This window comes from Nematostella vectensis, chromosome 5 (assembly GCF_932526225.1).
Source record: "Nematostella vectensis chromosome 5, jaNemVect1.1, whole genome shotgun sequence".
NCBI classification, from domain to species: domain Eukaryota; kingdom Metazoa; phylum Cnidaria; class Anthozoa; order Actiniaria; family Edwardsiidae; genus Nematostella; species Nematostella vectensis.
In genome coordinates, this window is record NC_064038.1 from 17337746 (window position 1) to 17359433 (window position 21688).

The 21688-nt window shown below is 38.9% G+C and overlaps 1 protein-coding gene across 3 annotated transcripts in view; it reads right to left on the reverse strand.

Annotated features, from left to right (window-relative positions):
• Positions 1-21688, reverse strand: part of LOC5503829 (GON-4-like protein) — a 47712-nt gene that overhangs the window by 18639 nt on the left and 7385 nt on the right. For 2 of the 3 annotated variants that reach the window (XM_048727377.1, XM_048727376.1), the window contains exons 10-23: positions 21105-21218; positions 20584-20694; positions 20471-20511; positions 19824-19867; positions 18513-18600; positions 16852-17054; positions 16319-16776; positions 15440-15765; positions 7245-7454; positions 6029-6079; positions 2698-2787; positions 2126-2224; positions 1625-1678; positions 1058-1144 (exon numbers count right to left, since the gene is read on the reverse strand). In XM_048727377.1, coding sequence (XP_048583334.1) covers positions 1058-1144; positions 1625-1678; positions 2126-2224; positions 2698-2787; positions 6029-6079; positions 7245-7454; positions 15440-15765; positions 16319-16776; positions 16852-17054; positions 18513-18600; positions 19824-19867; positions 20471-20511; positions 20584-20694; positions 21105-21218 — 1976 coding nt within the window. The remainder of the gene's footprint in view (positions 1-1057; positions 1145-1624; positions 1679-2125; positions 2225-2697; positions 2788-6028; positions 6080-7244; positions 7455-15439; positions 15766-16318; positions 16777-16851; positions 17055-18512; positions 18601-19823; positions 19868-20470; positions 20512-20583; positions 20695-21104; positions 21219-21688) is intronic. The other variant, XM_048727378.1, reaches the window with a different exon arrangement.

Genomic DNA, 21688 nt, shown 5'->3' on the forward strand with positions numbered 1-21688 from the left:
AATAGCTCGCGTCCAAATATTGTGCCAGTGCTTGCGCGCCAAATAAAAAACATAAACGTACCATCAGACAACACTAGACTATCGCACGATATACCATCAGACAACACTAGACTATCGCACGATATACAATCAGACAACACTAGACTATCGCACGATATACAATCAGACAACACTAGACTATCGCACGATATACAATCAGACAACACTAGACTATCGCACGATATACCATCAGACAACACTAGACTATCGCACGATATACCATCAGACAACACTAGACTATCGCACGATATACCATCAGACAACACTAGACTATCGCACGATATACAATCAGACAACACTAGACTATCGCACGATATACAATCAGACAACACTAGACTATCGCACGATATACAATCAGACAACACTAGACTATCGCACGATATACCATCAGACAACACTAGACTATCGCACGATATACCATCAGACAACACTAGACTATCGCACGATATACAATCAGACAACACTAGACTATCGCACGATATACCATCAGACAACACTAGACTATCGCACGATATACAATCAGACAACACTAGACTATCGCACGATATACCATCAGACAACACTAGACTATCGCACGATATACAATCAGACAACACTAGACTATCGCACGATATACAATCAGACAACACTAGACTATCGCACGATATACAATCAGACAACACTAAAGACTATCGCACGATATACAATCAGACTATACTAAACCAACACTAGGCTATCGCACGATATACAATCAGACTATAGTAAAACAACACTAGACTATCGCACGATATACAATCAGACTATAGTAAAACAACACTAGACTATCGCACGATATACAGACTATACCAAACCAACACTAGACTATCGCACGATATACAATCATACGCAAATAAGATTGCACGTGGAATGTGCCCTAAATGCCCGTATTAACAACGCCAGCTTTGCTAGCTGTTTGTACACCATGTTGGGAGGTGTACTGCGTAGAAGTACTGCGACAGTTACTTGTTTTGTGGTCAGTCTTTCAAAGGTCGCCTAGTACCTCGCGCGGCATCTTGTTTGCTGGGTTCCAGCCATTAAACACGCTCATGATCTTCTTAAAGTGTGACGGCGTGCTGCGGAAATGGACCTGCAACAAAGTAGTATAGCGTGAACCAAACTGGAAGGGAATATTTCATATTCAACTCTATTTACATTCTCGCTTAAAATAAAAAAGCCCAAACTGTCGCGATCTCGTACCAGAACAATGAATACAATACACCAAAAACTGGAAATCGACTCTGCCAAATTTTCGTCTTTAATAAGACTTCTTCAGGGCAGACTCTCGCTACATTCTCGTTTAAGATACTCGAGAAAATGTTCTTTCCGTCTTTCACATTCGATAAAATACTGATAAGACTATCCCATGCGTCAGTATAATAATAAGTCGGAAAGTCTACCACAAATCATATGGTATAACATGAATTTTTCATTGTGTCCCTAGTAGTGATTTAATGGTACCTTACTAGAGTGCATTTGTGATATTGTTAGAGGTCTCAAACACAACGTTCACAAGAAATATGGTTGCAAGAGCTGGATTAGATTTTAAACGCTCCAAGTCGAATCTCACCTCAAGTTTCCGGAAGAAAGTCCTGGCTTTCACGAACTGCAGATTTTTCATGGACTAAAACAATAAATGAAAACGTCACGGAACAAATAAGACTTTATTCATTTATATTGCTCTGCTTGTTTGGGAATAGCGCCTAGTTGATCAAATAGTTTGACTTTTTTGGTTTGATCTCATTTTGGGTGGCTGAGATTCTTTGGATCTAGCCCCGTGCTGACAGCGACTAACTGCACTTTGCACTGTTCGCACAAAAGGGTGAGGTTGGCCACGATAACGAAGCCAACATTTTTTTTGTCTTGTGGTCAACCAAGCGAGGCAGTGCCAGCAACGTTGGCCGACGAAAGCGCGGGGCTCAGGGATAAACAAGAATTAGCAGGTGATTGAGGGTTAGGCAATAATAAATTGAAATACCCTTGAAAAATCATGCCATGCCATCTGCCACGAACCAGTCAAGCTAATTTGCGTGGCAGGTTCCAAGAAAGAAAACCAAGGGGATCAACTCACCACTTCAGCCAACACAGCTTGGTCAGGCTCCAAGAAGGCGATGAAATTCTCGATGAGTTCTGGGAAATCTAAGAGAACTGCTTCCATTCGCTTGTACAGCTATAAAAACACAAGTTGTTTTTTTAATAAAGAATTCCAAGAGAACGTGTAAAGTAAGAAGATCAATCCTCAATCCGCCTGCATGTACAAACATTTTAAAGTAAGAACATCAATCTGAGACATAAAAAAGCATTCTAGACTCCTTATTCTGCTTAATTTTCGCGAGTACTTAAATTCGCGATCAAGTACGAGAACTTTAATTTCGCGAAATTTAATGGATATAGAAAAATTGATGGCAGAGATTAAAGGTTCTATTATGATGATGATGATCTCCTAGTAAGGACATGTAACGAAAGTATCCTGGTACCGATAGAGAGACAAGCACGCTTTTTTTATTACTGTAAGACTGTCTTGCGGTAAGGAACGTGTTGCTTTTGTTTCAATAAAATGGTCCTGTTTTAGTTGTTGGTTAACGTAAGAAAAATCCTTGGGGGTACGGGCCTGTCAAACAATAGGTTCATCAGCCAACACACCTGTACAGGGCTCCAACCGTGCATGGATGAGTCAACAAGTGTCTTGAGGAAGGATTCGTAGATCTCGGGGTATGACTTGAGGAGAGCGCTCTATCATATCACAAAAACAAAATATCACTAGTAAAAGGAACGAAGAGGTGGTTAAGCGAAGAACGAGAACAAGGAAGCGGTTATGAGAAAGGAAGAGTAAAATGCTGCAATTACGTCATGTTAGCAACGTGTTTTCATATAGGTCGCTCGGTTTATCGGTTGCTTGATTTCTCTGTCTATGATGCCAGGAGCGCGATAAAGGCCTTTATCATATGTTGGGCAGCCTGTGGCCTCATTAGGAAACTGTGAACTACACAGAGGCAGGGGAAAGGACGAGTGCAGAAATAAGGCAGCGTGCTCATCTTCATATGCGCGTTTGTCTCTGTTCCCTTCGATACTTTTTCTCAAAGTTATTCTACCCTCAATATGGCCACACTTTCTCACCTGCACTTTGTCCAAGTAGCCCTACCCTCAATATGTACTTTGCACTGTTACTTGCACATTGTCCAAGTAGCCCTAACCTCAATATGTACTTTGCACTGTCTTACCTGCACTTTTTACATGTAGCCCCTACCCTCAATATGTACTTTGCCCTGTTACCTTCACTTTCTACAAGTAGCCCTACCCTCAACATGTACTTTGCACTGTCTTACCCGCACTTTGTCCAAGTAGCCTCAATATGTACTTTGCACTGTTACCTGCACTTTGTCCAAGTAGCCCAACCGTCAATATGTACTTTGCACTGTTACTTGCACATTGTCCAAGTAGCCCTAACCTCAATATGTACTTTGCACTGTCTTACCTGCACTTTGTCCAAGTAGCCCTACCCTCAATATGTACTTTGCACTGTCTTACCTGCACTTTTTACATGTAGCCCCTACCCTCAATATGTACTTTGCCCTGTTACCTTCACTTTCTACAAGTAGCCCTACCCTCAATATGTACTTTGCACTGTCTTACCCGCACTTTGTCCAAGTAGCCTCAATATGTACTTTGCACTGTTACCTGCACTTTGTCCAAGTAGCCCTACCCTCAATATGTACTTTCCACTGTCTTAACTGCACTTTGTCCAAGTAGCCCTACCATCAATATGTACTTTGCACTGTCTTACCTGCACTTTCTACAAGTAGCCCTACCCTCAATATGTACTTTGCACTGTTACCCGCACTTTGTCCAAGTAGACCTACCCTCAATATGTACTTTGCCCTGTTACCTTCACTTTCTACAAGTAGCCCTACCCTCAATATGTACTTTGCACTGTCTTACCCGCACTTTGTCCAAGTAGCCTCAATATGTACTTTGCACTGTTACCTGCACTTTGTCCAAGTAGCCCTACCCTCAATATGTACTTTGCACTGTCTTACCCGCACTTTGTCCAAGTAGCCTCAATATGTACTTTGCACTGTTACCTGCACTTTGTCCAAGTAGCCCTACCCTCAATATGTACTTTGCACTGTCTTACCCGCACTTTGTCCAAGTAGCCTCAATATGTACTTTGCACTGTTACCTGCACTTTGTCCAAGTAGCCCTACCATCAATATGTACTTTGCACTGTCTTACCTGCACTTTCTACAAGTAGCCCTACCCTCAATATGTACTTTGCACTGTTACCCGCACTTTGTCCAAGTAGACCTACCCTCAATATGTACTTTGCACTGTTACCCGCACTTTGTCCAAGTAGCCCTACCCTCAATATGTACTTTGCACTGTTACCTGCACTTTGTCAAAGTAGCCCTACCATCAATATGTACTTTGCACTGTCTTACCTGCACTTTTTACAAGTAGCCCCTACCCTCAATATGTACTTTGCACTGTCTTACCCGCACTTTCTATAAGTAGTCCTACCCTCAATATGTACTTCGCACTGTCTTACCCGCACTTTGTCCAAGTAGCCCTACCCTCAATATGTACTTTGCACTGTCTTACCTGCACTTTGTCCAAGTAGCCCTACCCTCAATATGTACTTTGCACTGTCTTACCCGCACTTTCTATAAGTAGTCCTACCCTCAATATGTACTTCGCACTGTCTTACCCGCACTTTGTCCAAGTAGCCCTACCCCCAATATGTACTTTGCACTGTCTTACCCGCACTTTGTCCAAGCAGCCCTACCCTCAATATGTACTTCGCACTGTCTTACCTGCACTTTCTACAAGTAGCCCTACCCTCAATATGTACTTTGCACTGTCTTCCCTGCCTTTCTACAAGTAGCCCTACCCTCAATATGTACTTTGCACTGTCTTACCTGCACTTTGTCCAAGTAGCCCTACCCTCAATATGTACTTTGCACTGTCTTACCTGCACTTTGTACAAGTAGCCCTACCCTCAATATGTACTTTGCACTGTCTTACCTGCACTTTGTCCAAGTAGCCCTACCCTCAATATGTATTTTGCATTGTCTTACCCGCACTTTCTACAAGTAGCTCTACCCTCAATATGTACTTTGCACAGTCTTACCTGCACTTTGTCCAAGTAGCCCTACCCTCAATATGTACTTTGCACTGTCTTACCTGCACTTTGTACAAGTAGCCCTACCTTCAATATGTACTTTGCACTGTCTTACCCGCACTTTCTATAAGTAGTTCTACCCTCAATATGTACTTCGCACTGTCTTACCCGCACTTTGTCCAAGTAGCCCTACCCTCAATATGTACTTTGCACTGTCTTACCCGCACTTTGTCCAAGCAGCCCTACCCTCAATATGTACTTTGCACTGTCTTACATGCACTTTCTACAAGTAGCCCTACCCTCAATATGTACTTTGCACTGTCTTCCCTGCCTTTCTACAAGTAGCCCTACCCTCAATATGTACTTCGCACTGTCTTACCCGCACTTTCTCCAAGTAGCCCTACCCTCAATATGTACTTTGCACTGTCTTACCTGCACTTTGCCCAAGTAGCCCTACCCTCAATATGTACTTTGCACTGTCTTACCCGCACTTTCTACAAGTAGCCCTACCTTCAATATGTATTTTGCACTGTCTTACCTGCACTTTCTCCAAATAGCACTACCCTCAATATATACTTTGCACTGTTACCCACACTTTGTCCAAGCAGCCCTACCCTCAATATGTACTTTGCACTGTTACCCGCACTTTGTCCAAGCAGCCCTACCCTCAATATGTACTTTGCACTGTTACCCGCACTTTGTCCAAGCAGCCCTACCCTCAATATGTACTTTGCACTGTCTTCCCTGCCTTTCTACAAGTAGCCCTACCTTCAATATGTACTTCGCATTTTCCTACCCGCACTTTCTACAAGTAGCCCTACCCTAAATATTAGATAAGATGTCACACTGTCTTACCCGCACTTTCTCTAAGTAGCCCTCAGCAAAAGCTTGCGCTCGTTTATTTGCCTGTCGAGAGATCATTACGAAAAGTTTGTCAATTTTAATGGCCCGTGCGACTGGACACATCTTCATGTATCTGTGTCTCATATTGCACCTGTGCCCCATCATGCATCTGTCTAATTATGCATGTGAGGCGAAAGGGACTGGGGATGGCATGACGCCTCAACTCTTACGAACCACAGGATACCCAATCAAAAACTCGGTTAGAAAGCCTGGGACTGAACACAGGAAACCCTGTGAGATCTCCTGAAACTAGGATGAACACAGGAAACCCGGTGAGAATGCCTGGGACTAGACTGAACACAGGAAACCCGGTCAGATCTCCTGGAACTAGGATGAACACAGGAAACCCGGTAAAAATGCCTGGGACTAGGCTGAACACAGGAAACCCGGTCATATCTCCTGGAACTAGGATGAACACAGGAAACCCGGTAAGAATGCCTGAGACTAGGCTGAACACAGGAAACCCGGTCAAACGCCTGGAACTAGGCTGAACACAGGAAACCCGGTAAGAACGCCTGGGACTAGGATGAACACAGGAAACCCGGTAAGAATGCCTGGGACTAGGCTAAACACAGGAAACCCGGTAAGAACGCTTGGGACCAGGCTAAACACAGGAAACCCGGTAAGAACGACTGCACAGGCAGACAAAGGAGAGTAATTTTTGGATGCTGACATAAACCAGAACTTCTTAAGGTATCCCTCAATAGTACCAATAGTACTCAAAAGAAATAAACCACAACTATTTGTAATGTGTTAAAACCTGTGGATCAGATCGCATGGAGGCCTAATTGGGAATGTTATGTGTTTATACCTGTGGATCAGATAACATGGAGGCCTAATTGGGAATGTTATGTGTTAATACCTGTGGATCAGATCACATGGAGGCCTAATTGGGAATGTTTTGTGTTTATACCTGTGGATCAGATCACATGGAGGCCTAATTGGGAATGTTATGTGTTAATACCTGTGGATCAGGTCGCATGGAGGCCTAATTGGGAATGTTATGTGTTAATACCTGTGGATCAGATCACATGGAGGCCTAATTGGGAATGTTTTGTGTTTATACCTGTGGATCAGATCACACAGAGGCCTTATTGGGAATTTTATGTGTTAACACCTGTGGATCAGATCGCACGGAGGCCTAATTGGGAATGTTATGTGTTTATACCTGTGGATCGGGTTCCAGGATATATGTTCTTGGGACAATTGGCACATTCGTGCCAACCTTCTTGGCGTTACTTGGTGCAGTTTCACTTGATGTACTCTGTGTTCTTGCTGTCAGGATAGATGGGATGGCAGGCTTGTCACGAAATCCTTTCCCTTTACCAGAAGTCGTGGCTGTGGTGTTATTGGACTTGGGACTTGAAACTGCTTCCTTCTTAAATAATAATAGTATGACAGATATCAAGTTCACTTGTCAGGTATGACAGATATCAAGTACACTTGTCAGTATCACCATAATAGTATGACAGATATCAAGTACACTTGTCAGTATCACCATAATAGTATGACAGATATCAAGTACACTTGTCAGTATCACCATAATAGTATGACAGATATCAAGTACACTTGTCAGTATCACCATAATAGTATGACAGATATCAAGTACACTTGTCAGTATCACCATAATAGTATGACAGATACTAGTACACTTGTCAGTATCACCATAATAGTATGACAGATACTAGTACACTTGTCAGTATCACCATAATAGTATGACAGATATCAAGTACACTTGTCAGTATCACCATAATAGTATGACAGATATCAAGTACACTTGTCAGTATCGCCATAATAGTATGACAGATATCAAGTACACTTGTCAGTATCACCATAATAGTATGACAGATATCAAGTACACTTGTCAGTATCACCATAATAGTATGACAGATATCAAGTACACTTGTCAGTATCACCATAATAGTATGACAGATATCAAGTACACTTGTCAGTATCACCATAATAGTATGACAGATATCAAGTACACTTGTCAGTATCACCATAATAGTATGACAGATATCAAGTACACTTGTCAGTATCACCATAATAGTATAACAGATATCAAGTACACTTGTCAGTATCGCCATAATAGTATGACAGATATCAAGTACACTTGTCAGTATCACCATAATAGTATGACAGATATCAAGTACACTTGTCAGTATCACCATAATAGTATGACAGATATCAAGTACACTTGTCAGTATCACCATAATAGTATGACAGATATCAAGTACACTTGTCAGTATCACCATAATAGTATGACAGATATCAAGTACACTTGTCAGTATCACCATAATAGTATGACAGATATCAAGTACACTTGTCAGTATCACCATAATAGTATGACAGATATCAAGTACACTTGTCAGTATCACCATAATAGTATGACAGATATCAAGTACACTTGTCAGTATCACCATAATAGTATGACAGATATCAAGTACACTTGTCAGTATCACCATAATAGTATGACAGATATCAAGTACACTTGTCAGTATCACCATAATAGTATGACAGATATCAAGTACACTTGTCAGTATCACCATAATAGTATGACAGATATCAAGTACACTTGTCAGTATCACCATAATAGTATGACAGATATCAAGTACACTTGTCAGTATCACCATAATAGTATGACAGATATCAAGTTCACTTGTCAGGTATGACAGATATCAAGTACACTTGTCAGTATCACCATAATAGTATGACAGATATCAAGTACACTTGTCAGTATCACCATAATAGTATGACAGATATCAAGTACACTTGTCAGTATCACCATAATAGTATGACAGATATCAAGTACACTTGTCAGTATCACCATAATAGTATGACAGATATCAAGTACACTTGTCAGTATTACCATAATAGTATGACAGATATCAAGTACACTTGTCAGTATGACAGATATCAAGTACACTTGTCAGTATCACCATAATAGTATGACAGATATCAAGTACACTTGTCAGTATTACCATAATAGTATGACAGATATCAAGTACACTTGTCAGTATTACCATAATAGTATAACAGATATCAAGTACACTTGTCAGTATTACCATAATAGTATGACAGATATCAAGTACACTTGTCAGTATCACCATAATAGTATGACAGATATCAAGTACACTTGTCAGTATCACCATAATAGTATGACAGATATCAAGTACACTTGTCAGTATCACCATAATAGTATGACAGATATCAAGTACACTTGTCAGTATCACCATAAAAGTATGACAGATATCAAGTACACTTGTCAGTATCACCATAATAGTATGACAGATATCAAGTTCACTTGTCAGGTATGACAGATATCAAGTACACTTGTCAGTATTACCATAATAGTATGACAGATATCAAGTACACTTGTCAGTATCACCATAATAGTATGACAGATATCAAGTACACTTGTCAGTATCACCATAATAGTATGACAGATATCAAGTACACTTGTCAGTATCACCATAAAAGTATGACAGATATCAAGTACACTTGTCAGTATCACCATAATAGTATGACAGATATCAAGTTCACTTGTCAGGTATGACAGATATCAAGTACACTTGTCAGTATTACCATAATAGTATGACAGATATCAAGTACACTTGTCAGTATCACCATAATAGTATGACAGATATCAAGTACACTTGTCAGTATCACCATAATAGTATGACAGATATCAAGTACACTTGTCAGTATCACCATAATAGTATGACAGATATCAAGTACACTTGTCAGTATCACCATAATAGTATGACAGATATCAAGTACACTTGTCAGTATCACCACAATAGTATGACAGATATCAAGTACACTTGTCAGTATCACCATAATAGTATGACAGATATCAAGTACACTTGTCAGTATCACCACAATAGTATGACAGATATCAAGTACACTTGTCAGTATCACCATAATAGTATGACAGATATCAAGTACACTTGTCAGTATCACCATAATAGTATGACAGATATCAAGTACACTTGTCAGTATCACCATAATAGTATGACAGATATCAAGTACACTTGTCAGTATCACCATAATAGTATGACAGATATCAAGTACACTTGTCAGTATCACCATAATAGTATGACAGATATCAAGTACACTTGTCAGTATCACCATAATAGTATGACAGATATCAAGTACACTTGTCAGTATCACCATAATAGTATAACAGATATCAAGTACACTTGTCAGTATTACCATAATAGTATGACAGATATCAAGTACACTTGTCAGTATCACCATAATAGTATAACAGATATCAAGTACACTTGTCAGTATCGCCATAATAGTATGACAGATATCAAGTACACTTGTCAGTATCACCATAATAGTATGACAGATATCAAGTACACTTGTCAGTATCACCATAATAGTATGACAGATATCAAGTACACTTGTCAGTATTACCATAATAGTATGACAGATATCAAGTACACTTGTCAGTATCACCATAATAGTATGACAGATATCAAGTACACTTGTCAGTATCACCATAATAGTATGACAGATATCAAGTACACTTGTCAGTATCACCATAATAGTATGACAGATATCAAGTACACTTGTCAGTATCACCATAATAGTATGACAGATATCAAGTACACTTGTCAGTATCACCATAATAGTATGACAGATATCAAGTACACTTGTCAGTATCACCATAATAGTATGACAGATATCAAGTACACTTGTCAGTATCACCATAATAGTATGACAGATATCAAGTTCACTTGTCAGGTATGACAGATATCAAGTACACTTGTCAGTATCACCATAATAGTATGACAGATATCAAGTACACTTGTCAGTATCACCATAATAGTATGACAGATATCAAGTACACTTGTCAGTATCACCATAATAGTATGACAGATATGATATGGTATGGTGATACTGACAAGTGTACTTGATATCTGTCATACTATTATGGTGATACTGACAAGTGTACTTGATATCTGTCATACTATTATGGTAATACTGACAAGTGTACTTGATATCTGTCATACTATTATGGTGATACTGACAAGTGTACTTGATATCTGTCATACTATTATGGTGATACTGACAAGTGTACTTGATATCTGTCATACTATTATGGTGATACTGACAAGTGTACTTGATATCTGTCATACTATTATGATATACATATGATATGACATGTCTCGGCTTGCCCTTGCCTGCCATAACTGTCTCTAGGAAATGCCGAGAGAGTGAATCTAGAAGAGCAAGACCTAGTTTTACTTCAAATCACGCTGAATCAGCGCTTGCATGCAGTTCTATGAAATATGGTCAGATCTGAATTACCCAATGCCGGCTCGAACGTCGCCCGGACAAACAAGGTTCGCGCTGATCATCTCCCGCTCCGGATGACAGTGAAAAGTAAGCTAGGACGCAGGAAACGACTGTCATAATAGTATGACAGATATCAAGTACACTTGTCAGTATTACCATAATAGTATGACAGATATCAAGTACACTTGTCAGTATGACAGATATCAAGTACACTTGTCAGTATCACCATAATAGTATGACAGATATCAAGTACACTTGTCAGTATTACCATAATAGTATGACAGATATCAAGTACACTTGTCAGTATTACCATAATAGTATAACAGATATCAAGTACACTTGTCAGTATTACCATAATAGTATGACAGATATCAAGTACACTTGTCAGTATCACCATAATAGTATGACAGATATCAAGTACACTTGTCAGTATCACCATAATAGTATGACAGATATCAAGTACACTTGTCAGTATCACCATAATAGTATGACAGATATCAAGTACACTTGTCAGTATTACCATAATAGTATGACAGATATCAAGTACACTTGTCAGTATCACCATAATAGTATGACAGATATCAAGTACACTTGTCAGTATCACCATAATAGTATGACAGATATCAAGTACACTTGTCAGTATCACCATAATAGTATGACAGATATCAAGTACACTTGTCAGTATCACCATAAAAGTATGACAGATATCAAGTACACTTGTCAGTATCACCATAATAGTATGACAGATATCAAGTACACTTGTCAGTATCACCATAATAGTATGACAGATATCAAGTACACTTGTCAGTATCACCATAAAAGTATGACAGATATCAAGTACACTTGTCAGTATCACCATAATAGTATGACAGATATCAAGTACACTTGTCAGTATCACCATAATAGTATGACAGATATCAAGTACACTTGTCAGTATCACCATAATAGTATGACAGATATCAAGTACACTTGTCAGTATCACCATAATAGTATAACAGATATCAAGTACACTTGTCAGTATCGCCATAATAGTATGACAGATATCAAGTTCACTTGTCAGGTATGACAGATATCAAGTACACTTGTCAGTATTACCATAATAGTATGACAGATATCAAGTTCACTTGTCAGTATCGCCATAATAGTATGACAGATATCAAGTACACTTGTCAGTATCACCATAATAGTATGACAGATATCAAGTTCACTTGTCAGGTATGACAGATATCAAGTACACTTGTCAGTATCGCCATAATAGTATGACAGATATCAAGTTCACTTGTCAGGTATGACAGATATCAAGTACACTTGTCAGTATTACCATAATAGTATGACAGATATCAAGTACACTTGTCAGTATCACCATAATAGTATGACAGATATCAAGTACACTTGTCAGTATCACCATAATAGTATGACAGATATCAAGTACACTTGTCAGTATCACCATAATAGTATGACAGATATCAAGTACACTTGTCAGTATCACCATAATAGTATGACAGATATCAAGTACACTTGTCAGTATCACCACAATAGTATGACAGATATCAAGTACACTTGTCAGTATCGCCATAATAGTATGACAGATATCAAGTTCACTTGTCAGGTATGACAGATATCAAGTACACTTGTCAGTATTACCATAATAGTATGACAGATATCAAGTTCACTTGTCAGTATCGCCATAATAGTATGACAGATATCAAGTACACTTGTCAGTATCACCATAATAGTATGACAGATATCAAGTACACTTGTCAGTATCACCACAATAGTATGACAGATATCAAGTACACTTGTCAGTATCACCATAATAGTATGACAGATATCAAGTACACTTGTCAGTATCACCATAATAGTATGACAGATATCAAGTACACTTGTCAGTATCACCACAATAGTATGACAGATATCAAGTACACTTGTCAGTATCGCCATAATAGTATGACAGATATCAAGTTCACTTGTCAGGTATGACAGATATCAAGTACACTTGTCAGGTATGACAGATATCAAGTACACTTGTCAGTATTACCATAATAGTATGACAGATATCAAGTTCACTTGTCAGTATCGCCATAATAGTATGACAGATATCAAGTTCACTTGTCAGGTATGACAGATATCAAGTACACTTGTCAGTATCGCCATAATAGTATGACAGATATCAAGTTCACTTGTCAGGTATGACAGATATCAAGTACACTTGTCAGTATCACCATAATAGTATGACAGATATCAAGTTCACTTGTCAGGTATGACAGATATCAAGTACACTTGTCAGTATTACCATAATAGTATGACAGATATCAAGTACACTTGTCAGTATCACCATAATAGTATGACAGATATCAAGTACACTTGTCAGTATCACCATAATAGTATGACAGATATCAAGTACACTTGTCAGTATCACCATAATAGTATGACAGATATCAAGTACACTTGTCAGTATCACCATAATAGTATGACAGATATCAAGTACACTTGTCAGTATCACCACAATAGTATGACAGATATCAAGTACACTTGTCAGTATCACCATAATAGTATGACAGATATCAAGTACACTTGTCAGTATCACCACAATAGTATGACAGATATCAAGTACACTTGTCAGTATCACCATAATAGTATGACAGATATCAAGTACACTTGTCAGTATCACCATAATAGTATGACAGATATCAAGTACACTTGTCAGTATCACCATAATAGTATGACAGATATCAAGTACACTTGTCAGTATCACCATAATAGTATGACAGATATCAAGTACACTTGTCAGTATCACCATAATAGTATGACAGATATCAAGTACACTTGTCAGTATCACCATAATAGTATGACAGATATCAAGTACACTTGTCAGTATCACCATAATAGTATAACAGATATCAAGTACACTTGTCAGTATTACCATAATAGTATGACAGATATCAAGTACACTTGTCAGTATCACCATAATAGTATAACAGATATCAAGTACACTTGTCAGTATCGCCATAATAGTATGACAGATATCAAGTACACTTGTCAGTATCACCATAATAGTATGACAGATATCAAGTACACTTGTCAGTATTACCATAATAGTATGACAGATATCAAGTACACTTGTCAGTATCACCATAATAGTATGACAGATATCAAGTACACTTGTCAGTATGACAGATATCAAGTACACTTGTCAGTATCACCATAATAGTATGACAGATATCAAGTACACTTGTCAGTATCACCATAATAGTATGACAGATATCAAGTACACTTGTCAGTATTACCATAATAGTATGACAGATATCAAGTACACTTGTCAGTATCACCATAATAGTATGACAGATATCAAGTACACTTGTCAGTATCACCATAATAGTATGACAGATATCAAGTACACTTGTCAGTATCACCATAATAGTATGACAGATATCAAGTACACTTGTCAGTATCACCATAATAGTATGACAGATATCAAGTACACTTGTCAGTATCACCATAATAGTATAACAGATATCAAGTACACTTGTCAGTATTACCATAATAGTATGACAGATATCAAGTACACTTGTCAGTATCACCATAATAGTATGACAGATATCAAGTACACTTGTCAGTATCACCATAATAGTATGACAGATATCAAGTACACTTGTCAGTATCGCCATAATAGTATGACAGATATCAAGTACACTTGTCAGTATCACCATAATAGTATAACAGATATCAAGTACACTTGTCAGTATCACCATAATAGTATGACAGATATCAAGTACACTTGTCAGTATCGCCATAATAGTATGACAGATATCAAGTACACTTGTCAGTATCACCATAATAGTATAACAGATATCAAGTACACTTGTCAGTATCACCATAATAGTATGACAGATATCAAGTACACTTGTCAGTATCACCATAATAGTATGACAGATATCAAGTACACTTGTCAGCATCATAACCAAGATGGCTCAATGGAAGTAACCATAACTTTTGAAACTGAAAACTAGTTTCTTCATATATCAATACGTAAGTATGAACACCACAACTTACAATTTGTGATTCTGTAGGAGTGGGAGCGTTTTCCTGTGGTGAAGTCAAGTTGCTCTTTGCCATTTGATCTTGTTTATCTGGTTCTTTGGGATTATCTGGCTTGGGACAGAAAGAGCCCTCTGCCTCGGTAAGAGTGAGATGGGGCGAGGAGTTCACTATGGGGGTAGTGCTCCCAGGAGGAGCTGAGTTCACTGTGGCATTCCCAGAGGGAGATGAGCTCACTACGGAAGGTGCTTTTCGTTGTGGCTTTCCCTTTGCCTGGCAAAGAGCTTTCTGTGTTTGCTTTTTTAGCCAGTTTGGCTCCTCCAACTCCCTCAATCGTCCATCTAAAGGAATAAGTTTAAATAATTTAGGTCAATGACCCGGATATAACCAGTTTATAACATAGGATTTATAATTGGGGAAGGATAATTAGAATGAGTGACCTTAGATGTTGCCAGCACAAACCCTTCCCCACCCCGTCAAATTTCACTCTGTCCATGTGACACTTAAAGCCGCATTGTCAACAGTTTACTTCCGGTCGATTACGTAGCAATTTCCGATTATTTTTTATGATAACGCGAAGAAAATTCAAAATATTGGATACTAATACTATTGGAAGTTTCTTTGAGGATGTGATTGATAATTTGGAGTGGATGGCCAGTTAAATATCTCAGATTCTAATAGATTCTTTTGTCTTCTAACGGTTAAGCTTTCTACCAAAAGTGAACTGGTGACAATGCAGCTTTAAATCATGAGATGTACAAAGGAGGATCCAGAAGAGGAAGGGGAAGGGGGGGTAGTTGGCTGTTCAATTTTTATTGTCCATCCCCTTTTAAAGAATATGTAACATGCAGTGTTGCGACACGCTACGCTTTCAATTATCAGAACCAGTCTTACCTATCCACACAACAGCAGTGATTTCTGATGGTATCTTCCACAAAGCCTTTGTTTTCTTCAAGTGCTTGACAATATTGTCTGGAGCCCTTGCAGCACTGAGGTTCTTTGCGCGGATTTGCAGCTGCTTCGGGTCTTTTACAGGAAGCAAATTATCCCTAATGACTTCCCAGCAGTGATTAAATTGCTTCATACCCATAGCCAGCAGGCAATCTTCAGCTTCTGTGAACTTCACTCTCAAGTTCTTGTTCTTGTCTGAGGGGATGGTTGGGTCATTTGGGAAGAGTGTGAAGTGGGGCAGAATCTTCTTGTATTTAAAAAGGGAATGAGTGCACATGGTTTCCATATTGGTTTGGGAGAGAGGAGTGTTGCGTACTGCTTCCTTGCCCGCCTTTAATGCCTTTCCTCTGGGTTTGATCTTGCTTGGGCTTTTGGGGGCTTTGTAAGGCTCATTCACAATTCTGTCAAATGCATGAGAGACAGTTATAATGGTGAGCAATATAGCCAATAAATGTTGTCTATTTCAAAGTGTTTACCTGTAAGCTTCTGGGAGGGCGTGGGTGCTAAATGCTGATTCAGGGAGATCGCCGCCCCCTAGTGCCATTATCAGATGAGCGGATGTGGCCCTGTCACTGAATCCTTGCAGCTCATTGATGTACTGTTTGCAGACACTTGCTTCTTGCTGAAGGGTTGGGTCCTCTCGTGACATCAGGTAGATCTGAGTGAGCAGCTGTGTATGCTTGGAGAAAGCACAGTACAAACAAGTTCAACATCTATTTTTGTAAAGTTAAGAGGATTCTTTTCTCCCTTCCCCCTCTTCTCCCCAGTTAGTATGCAGTAAAAAAAAGACAAAATGGCTGCCAGGACATGAGGTATTCCTGCAAGCAGCTATCTGTAAAGAAAAATTAAAGGAGCAGTCACACATTTGTTTCAAAGCGAAACTACACCGTGGAATCGTCATTTCTTGAAAGTGAAATAGACGGCTTAAAGAGTATGTAGATGTGAAATCTGTTTGCATTGCGCCGAATTTACTCACAAGAAGACAATCAAACAGCTTTTAGATGTTTTTGTGCTAGAATTTCCTTATGTACCCTCTGTTTTGCACAAGTTATGTTTTCTTTTTTCATTAGAGCTAGCAGGGAGGAAAAAAAAGAATTTTTGAGCGAGAAAACCATATACCACATCTCAAGAACTGGAAAATATATTCTCTGCTGAGATGTATTTCACTATAACAGTTCTCATTTGCCAGTTCTCATTTGCATTGTGTTGATCACACCTGCCAGTTCCATTGTGTTGATCATACCTGCCAGTTCTCATTTGCATTGTGTTGATCATACCTGCCAGTTCTCATTTGCATTGTGTTGATCATACCTGCCATTCCATTGTGTTGATCATACCTTCCAATTCCATTGTGTTGATCATACCTGCCAGTTGCATTGTGTTGATCATACCTGCCAGTTGCATTGTGTTGATCATACCTGCCAGTTGCATTGTGTTGATCATACCTGCCAGTTGCATTGTGTTGATCATACTTTCCAGTTGCAGTTGCATTGTGTTGATCATACCTTCCAGTTGCATTGTGTTGATCATACCTTCCAGTTGCATTGTGCTGATCATACCTTCAAGTTGCATTGTTTTTATCATACTTGCCAGTTCCATTGTGTTGATCATACCTTCCAGTTGCATTGTGTTGATCATACCTTCCAGTTGCATTGTGTTGATCATACCTGCCAGTTCCATTGTGTTGATCATACCTGCCAGTTCTCATTTGCAAATGCAAATGAGAACTGGCAGGTATGATCAACAGCCAGTAAATAGAAAACTGTGCCAATAAGAAAATAAGAAACTGTGCCAGTTCTCATTTGCATTGTGTTGATCATACCTGCCAGTTTTCATTTGCATTTGATCATACCTGCCAGTTCTCATTTGCATTGTGTTGATCATACCTGCCAGTTCTCAGTTGCATTGTGTTGATCATACCTGCCAGTTCTCTTTTGCATTGTGTTGATCATACCTGCCAGTTCCATTGTGTTGATCATACCTGCCAGTTCTCTTTTGCATTGTGTTGATCATACCTGCCAGTTCCATTGTGTTGATCATACCTGCCAGTTCTCTTTTGCATTGTGTTGATCATACCTGCCAGTTCCATTGTGTTGATCATACCTGCCAGTTCTCTTTTGCATTGTGTTGATCATACCTGCCACATCTGAGTGTGGAGCTGCTCCCATTGGGTGGGTGTGAACAATGGACCTTTGGGCTCTTCTAGCTCACTGAGCAGCATTGACCTAAAAGAGTTGATCTGGCTAAATGGTTGGATTTTTGGCAAATGCTATTTTTATTGTCACTTTTATAATAATAGCCCATACCCAGAAGGCACTGCCAGTAAGATGGCCTATGCAGTACATCAAGTTCATAGTTTGAAATAAAAATAAAATATTATGCTAAATATTTCAATAAACTAAACACAGATATGTTGGTGAGAAAAAGCAATTTTGAAGGCTGCAATTGCCCAGTTTTGTATGCTTCTTTTTGCTTCTTCAGATAGATAGATAGATGCCTTTTTAATGAGGGATTCGCTTTATATCATAATGATAATGTATGCGTGGCCCTCAACAGAAACAAAATAAATAAAAGCTATTTACAAATCTGATTACAGCAAAATCTTTGACAAAACTATTTACAATAAGAATCCTTTGCTGATTTATAAACTTATTTAACAGTGTTATGATATATTCTCTTAGTTTTGCCGAGAAGGCGGTGATTGACTTGGCTTCTTTGATTTCTAGTGGCAATGCATTCTACCTTTTAGCTGCTACAAACTTAAAGCTGTTTTTGCTAATGTAGTCCGAGCCTTTGGAAGTACTAAGTTATGGTTTGCTGCATTTTTAGTGTTCTTGTTATGTACATCACTACACTTAATGAACATATCTTATTAAGGTAGCCCAGGTTTAGAGCAAGCATAGAAGATCTTAATTTGGTTGAAATAAATATCCTGACTTCTCATATGGCAGATTTTGTGGAATTTGTAATAAAATGAAATAAGAAGATTGATAGGAAGTAGCACATGAACAATTCGGCATCGAACGAACTAAGTAATGTACATTTGCATTTGATACCTTTAGTCTGTAATATTTGTTGTTGTTGTTGTTGAAACAAACAAACCCTCTAATTATTTTTCTACAAGGAGTACATTTACGAGCTGACTCGTAAAGCCCTTATATCAAAACTTTATGGGACTTTTTGTGTGTACCAGCACTCATAGATGACAGGAAAATTATCACATTATAAAACAGGAAAAGCTTTCAAGTATCTGAGTGTTGGAACGGAAAAGAAGTCTGAAATGTGCCTTCTCCTTTACTTGACATTGAAAATTTTTCTTAAAACTCCCATTTGCAAAAAAGTCATTTGCCTTATGACTCTGCTATGATCTGTCACCATCCAGCCATGTGGCACGCAAACTGGTTATACACAGTTCAAACATACAAGTTGTTGCTCTCGTACCACTTACCGAAAACTCCCTGCTGAGTAATCATCATCATCATCCTCCCCAAACTAGAATTCAAAATGTACAGGTCAGCAGACATCTTCCTGGTTTAACAATAGTATTTAACAATACTCCTCGGCAAACATAGAGTTACTTGTCATTTCAGGGAGGGAGGCGGGCTGTGTTGGATCTTCAAATGGTGGTTCAATTTTTGAAAACTTTACCACCACTCTTCCAACCCATCAATTGTCAATAAGGAAATCTATAATTACAGTATATAGTATTAAACCCATGAAACCACCCCTAGACCTGCATCATGGTGCATCATGGTCCAGGAGCAAGTGCTCAGACAGTGATTAAGACACATGTTGGTTTGCTACAAAAGTAGGATTGTTTGAATGTCAATGAGGAATATTTTTGGGGTGGCAGTATAAATGGAAACGTGGGCCAACATTGACAATAAGGGATATGAGTTTATGCTTTCTCTGTCTTTGCAAATAGCTGTTTCTGATACTTTTGTTGTTAATGAGCTTTGAGGATTTGAAAGTCAGGTTTCAAAATAAGTAAAGGTAAAAAAAGTTTTGTTTTGCATTTCAAACTAGGCCAGCTCTCAAAGCAGTAGGACTAGTAGTCACTAGTCTCGGACTAACAAGACCTACTGTACACTTTACCTGGGCCAAAAGCTCTTGAAACAATTCATCAACTTCTTTCTCTATAAAATAATAATTTATCATGCATCATTCATCAAAGTGAATGCATCATCCATCAAAGTGAATGAACTTACTTGGTATCCTAACAGCACGATCATTCCTATACTCTTCCTTCTCTTCCTTGAGGTTTTCTGCCATGAAGTTGTACTCCATGTCCTCCTCGGTATCCTCATCTGGTAGATCACCTAATTCAACAAATGTTAGCATAATCTTGGTACCTCATCTGGTAGATCACCTAATTCAACAAATGTTAGCATAATCTTGGTACCTCATCTGGTAGATCACCTAATTCAACAAATGTTAGCATAATCTTGGTACCTCATCTGGTAGATCACCTAATTCAACAAATGTTAGCATAATCTTGGTACCTCATCTGGTAGTTCACCTAATTCAACAAATGTCAGCATAATCTTGGTACTGTTTAAAAGGTCACCTTCCTGACTTTTTCAGTCTCTTGTTAACCTGTATGTCTGTCTGTCCATCCGTCTGTCTGTCTTTTTTAAATGAAAGTTAATCTGTATGTCTATCTGTTGGGCAGGTGGGCAAGTAATCAGGCAGTCACCCTAACTGTTTGTCAAGCCATACTATCACTCACCATTTTCATTCAAAAGCCCCTGTAGCCACATCTGAAACTGGATGTCATCCTTGTCCAGGTCATCCTCACACAGAGTGTCATACAAATCCGGCATGAAATCTGGTAGCATGGAATCTAAAAAACAAGAGAATGATTAGGGCTCATAAAAATCGGGCAACAAACCTGGCAACATGAAAATAAGATAACAAGAAAAAAATTATATTGTACAGATAGCCTCCTACGCACTGCTCTTAGGAACCGCCTTTCCCTAGGCCCACAAGTGCCTTCTCCACAGAGCGGCAAACGAATTAGCCAATCAGCGTTCACTTTTCAAATCCTGGAAAGTTGACCTGCAGACACTGTTGTTAAACTGCTACAAATGTTTTCATTGGTTGTTCACAAACAATTGCTCGATTGTGATTGGCAATGTAAAAACAATGGCTCATTTGTTTGGCCGCTCTGTGGAGCAAGCGCTCGTGGGGCCTAGGGAAGCGTGGTCCCTAAGAGCGGTGCATAGGAGGCTAGGGTACAGAACTTGGTGAGAATGTGTCAGCAAGCATGTAGTCTGGCAGCATAAAACACAACAGTTTTACAACAATTTTCTA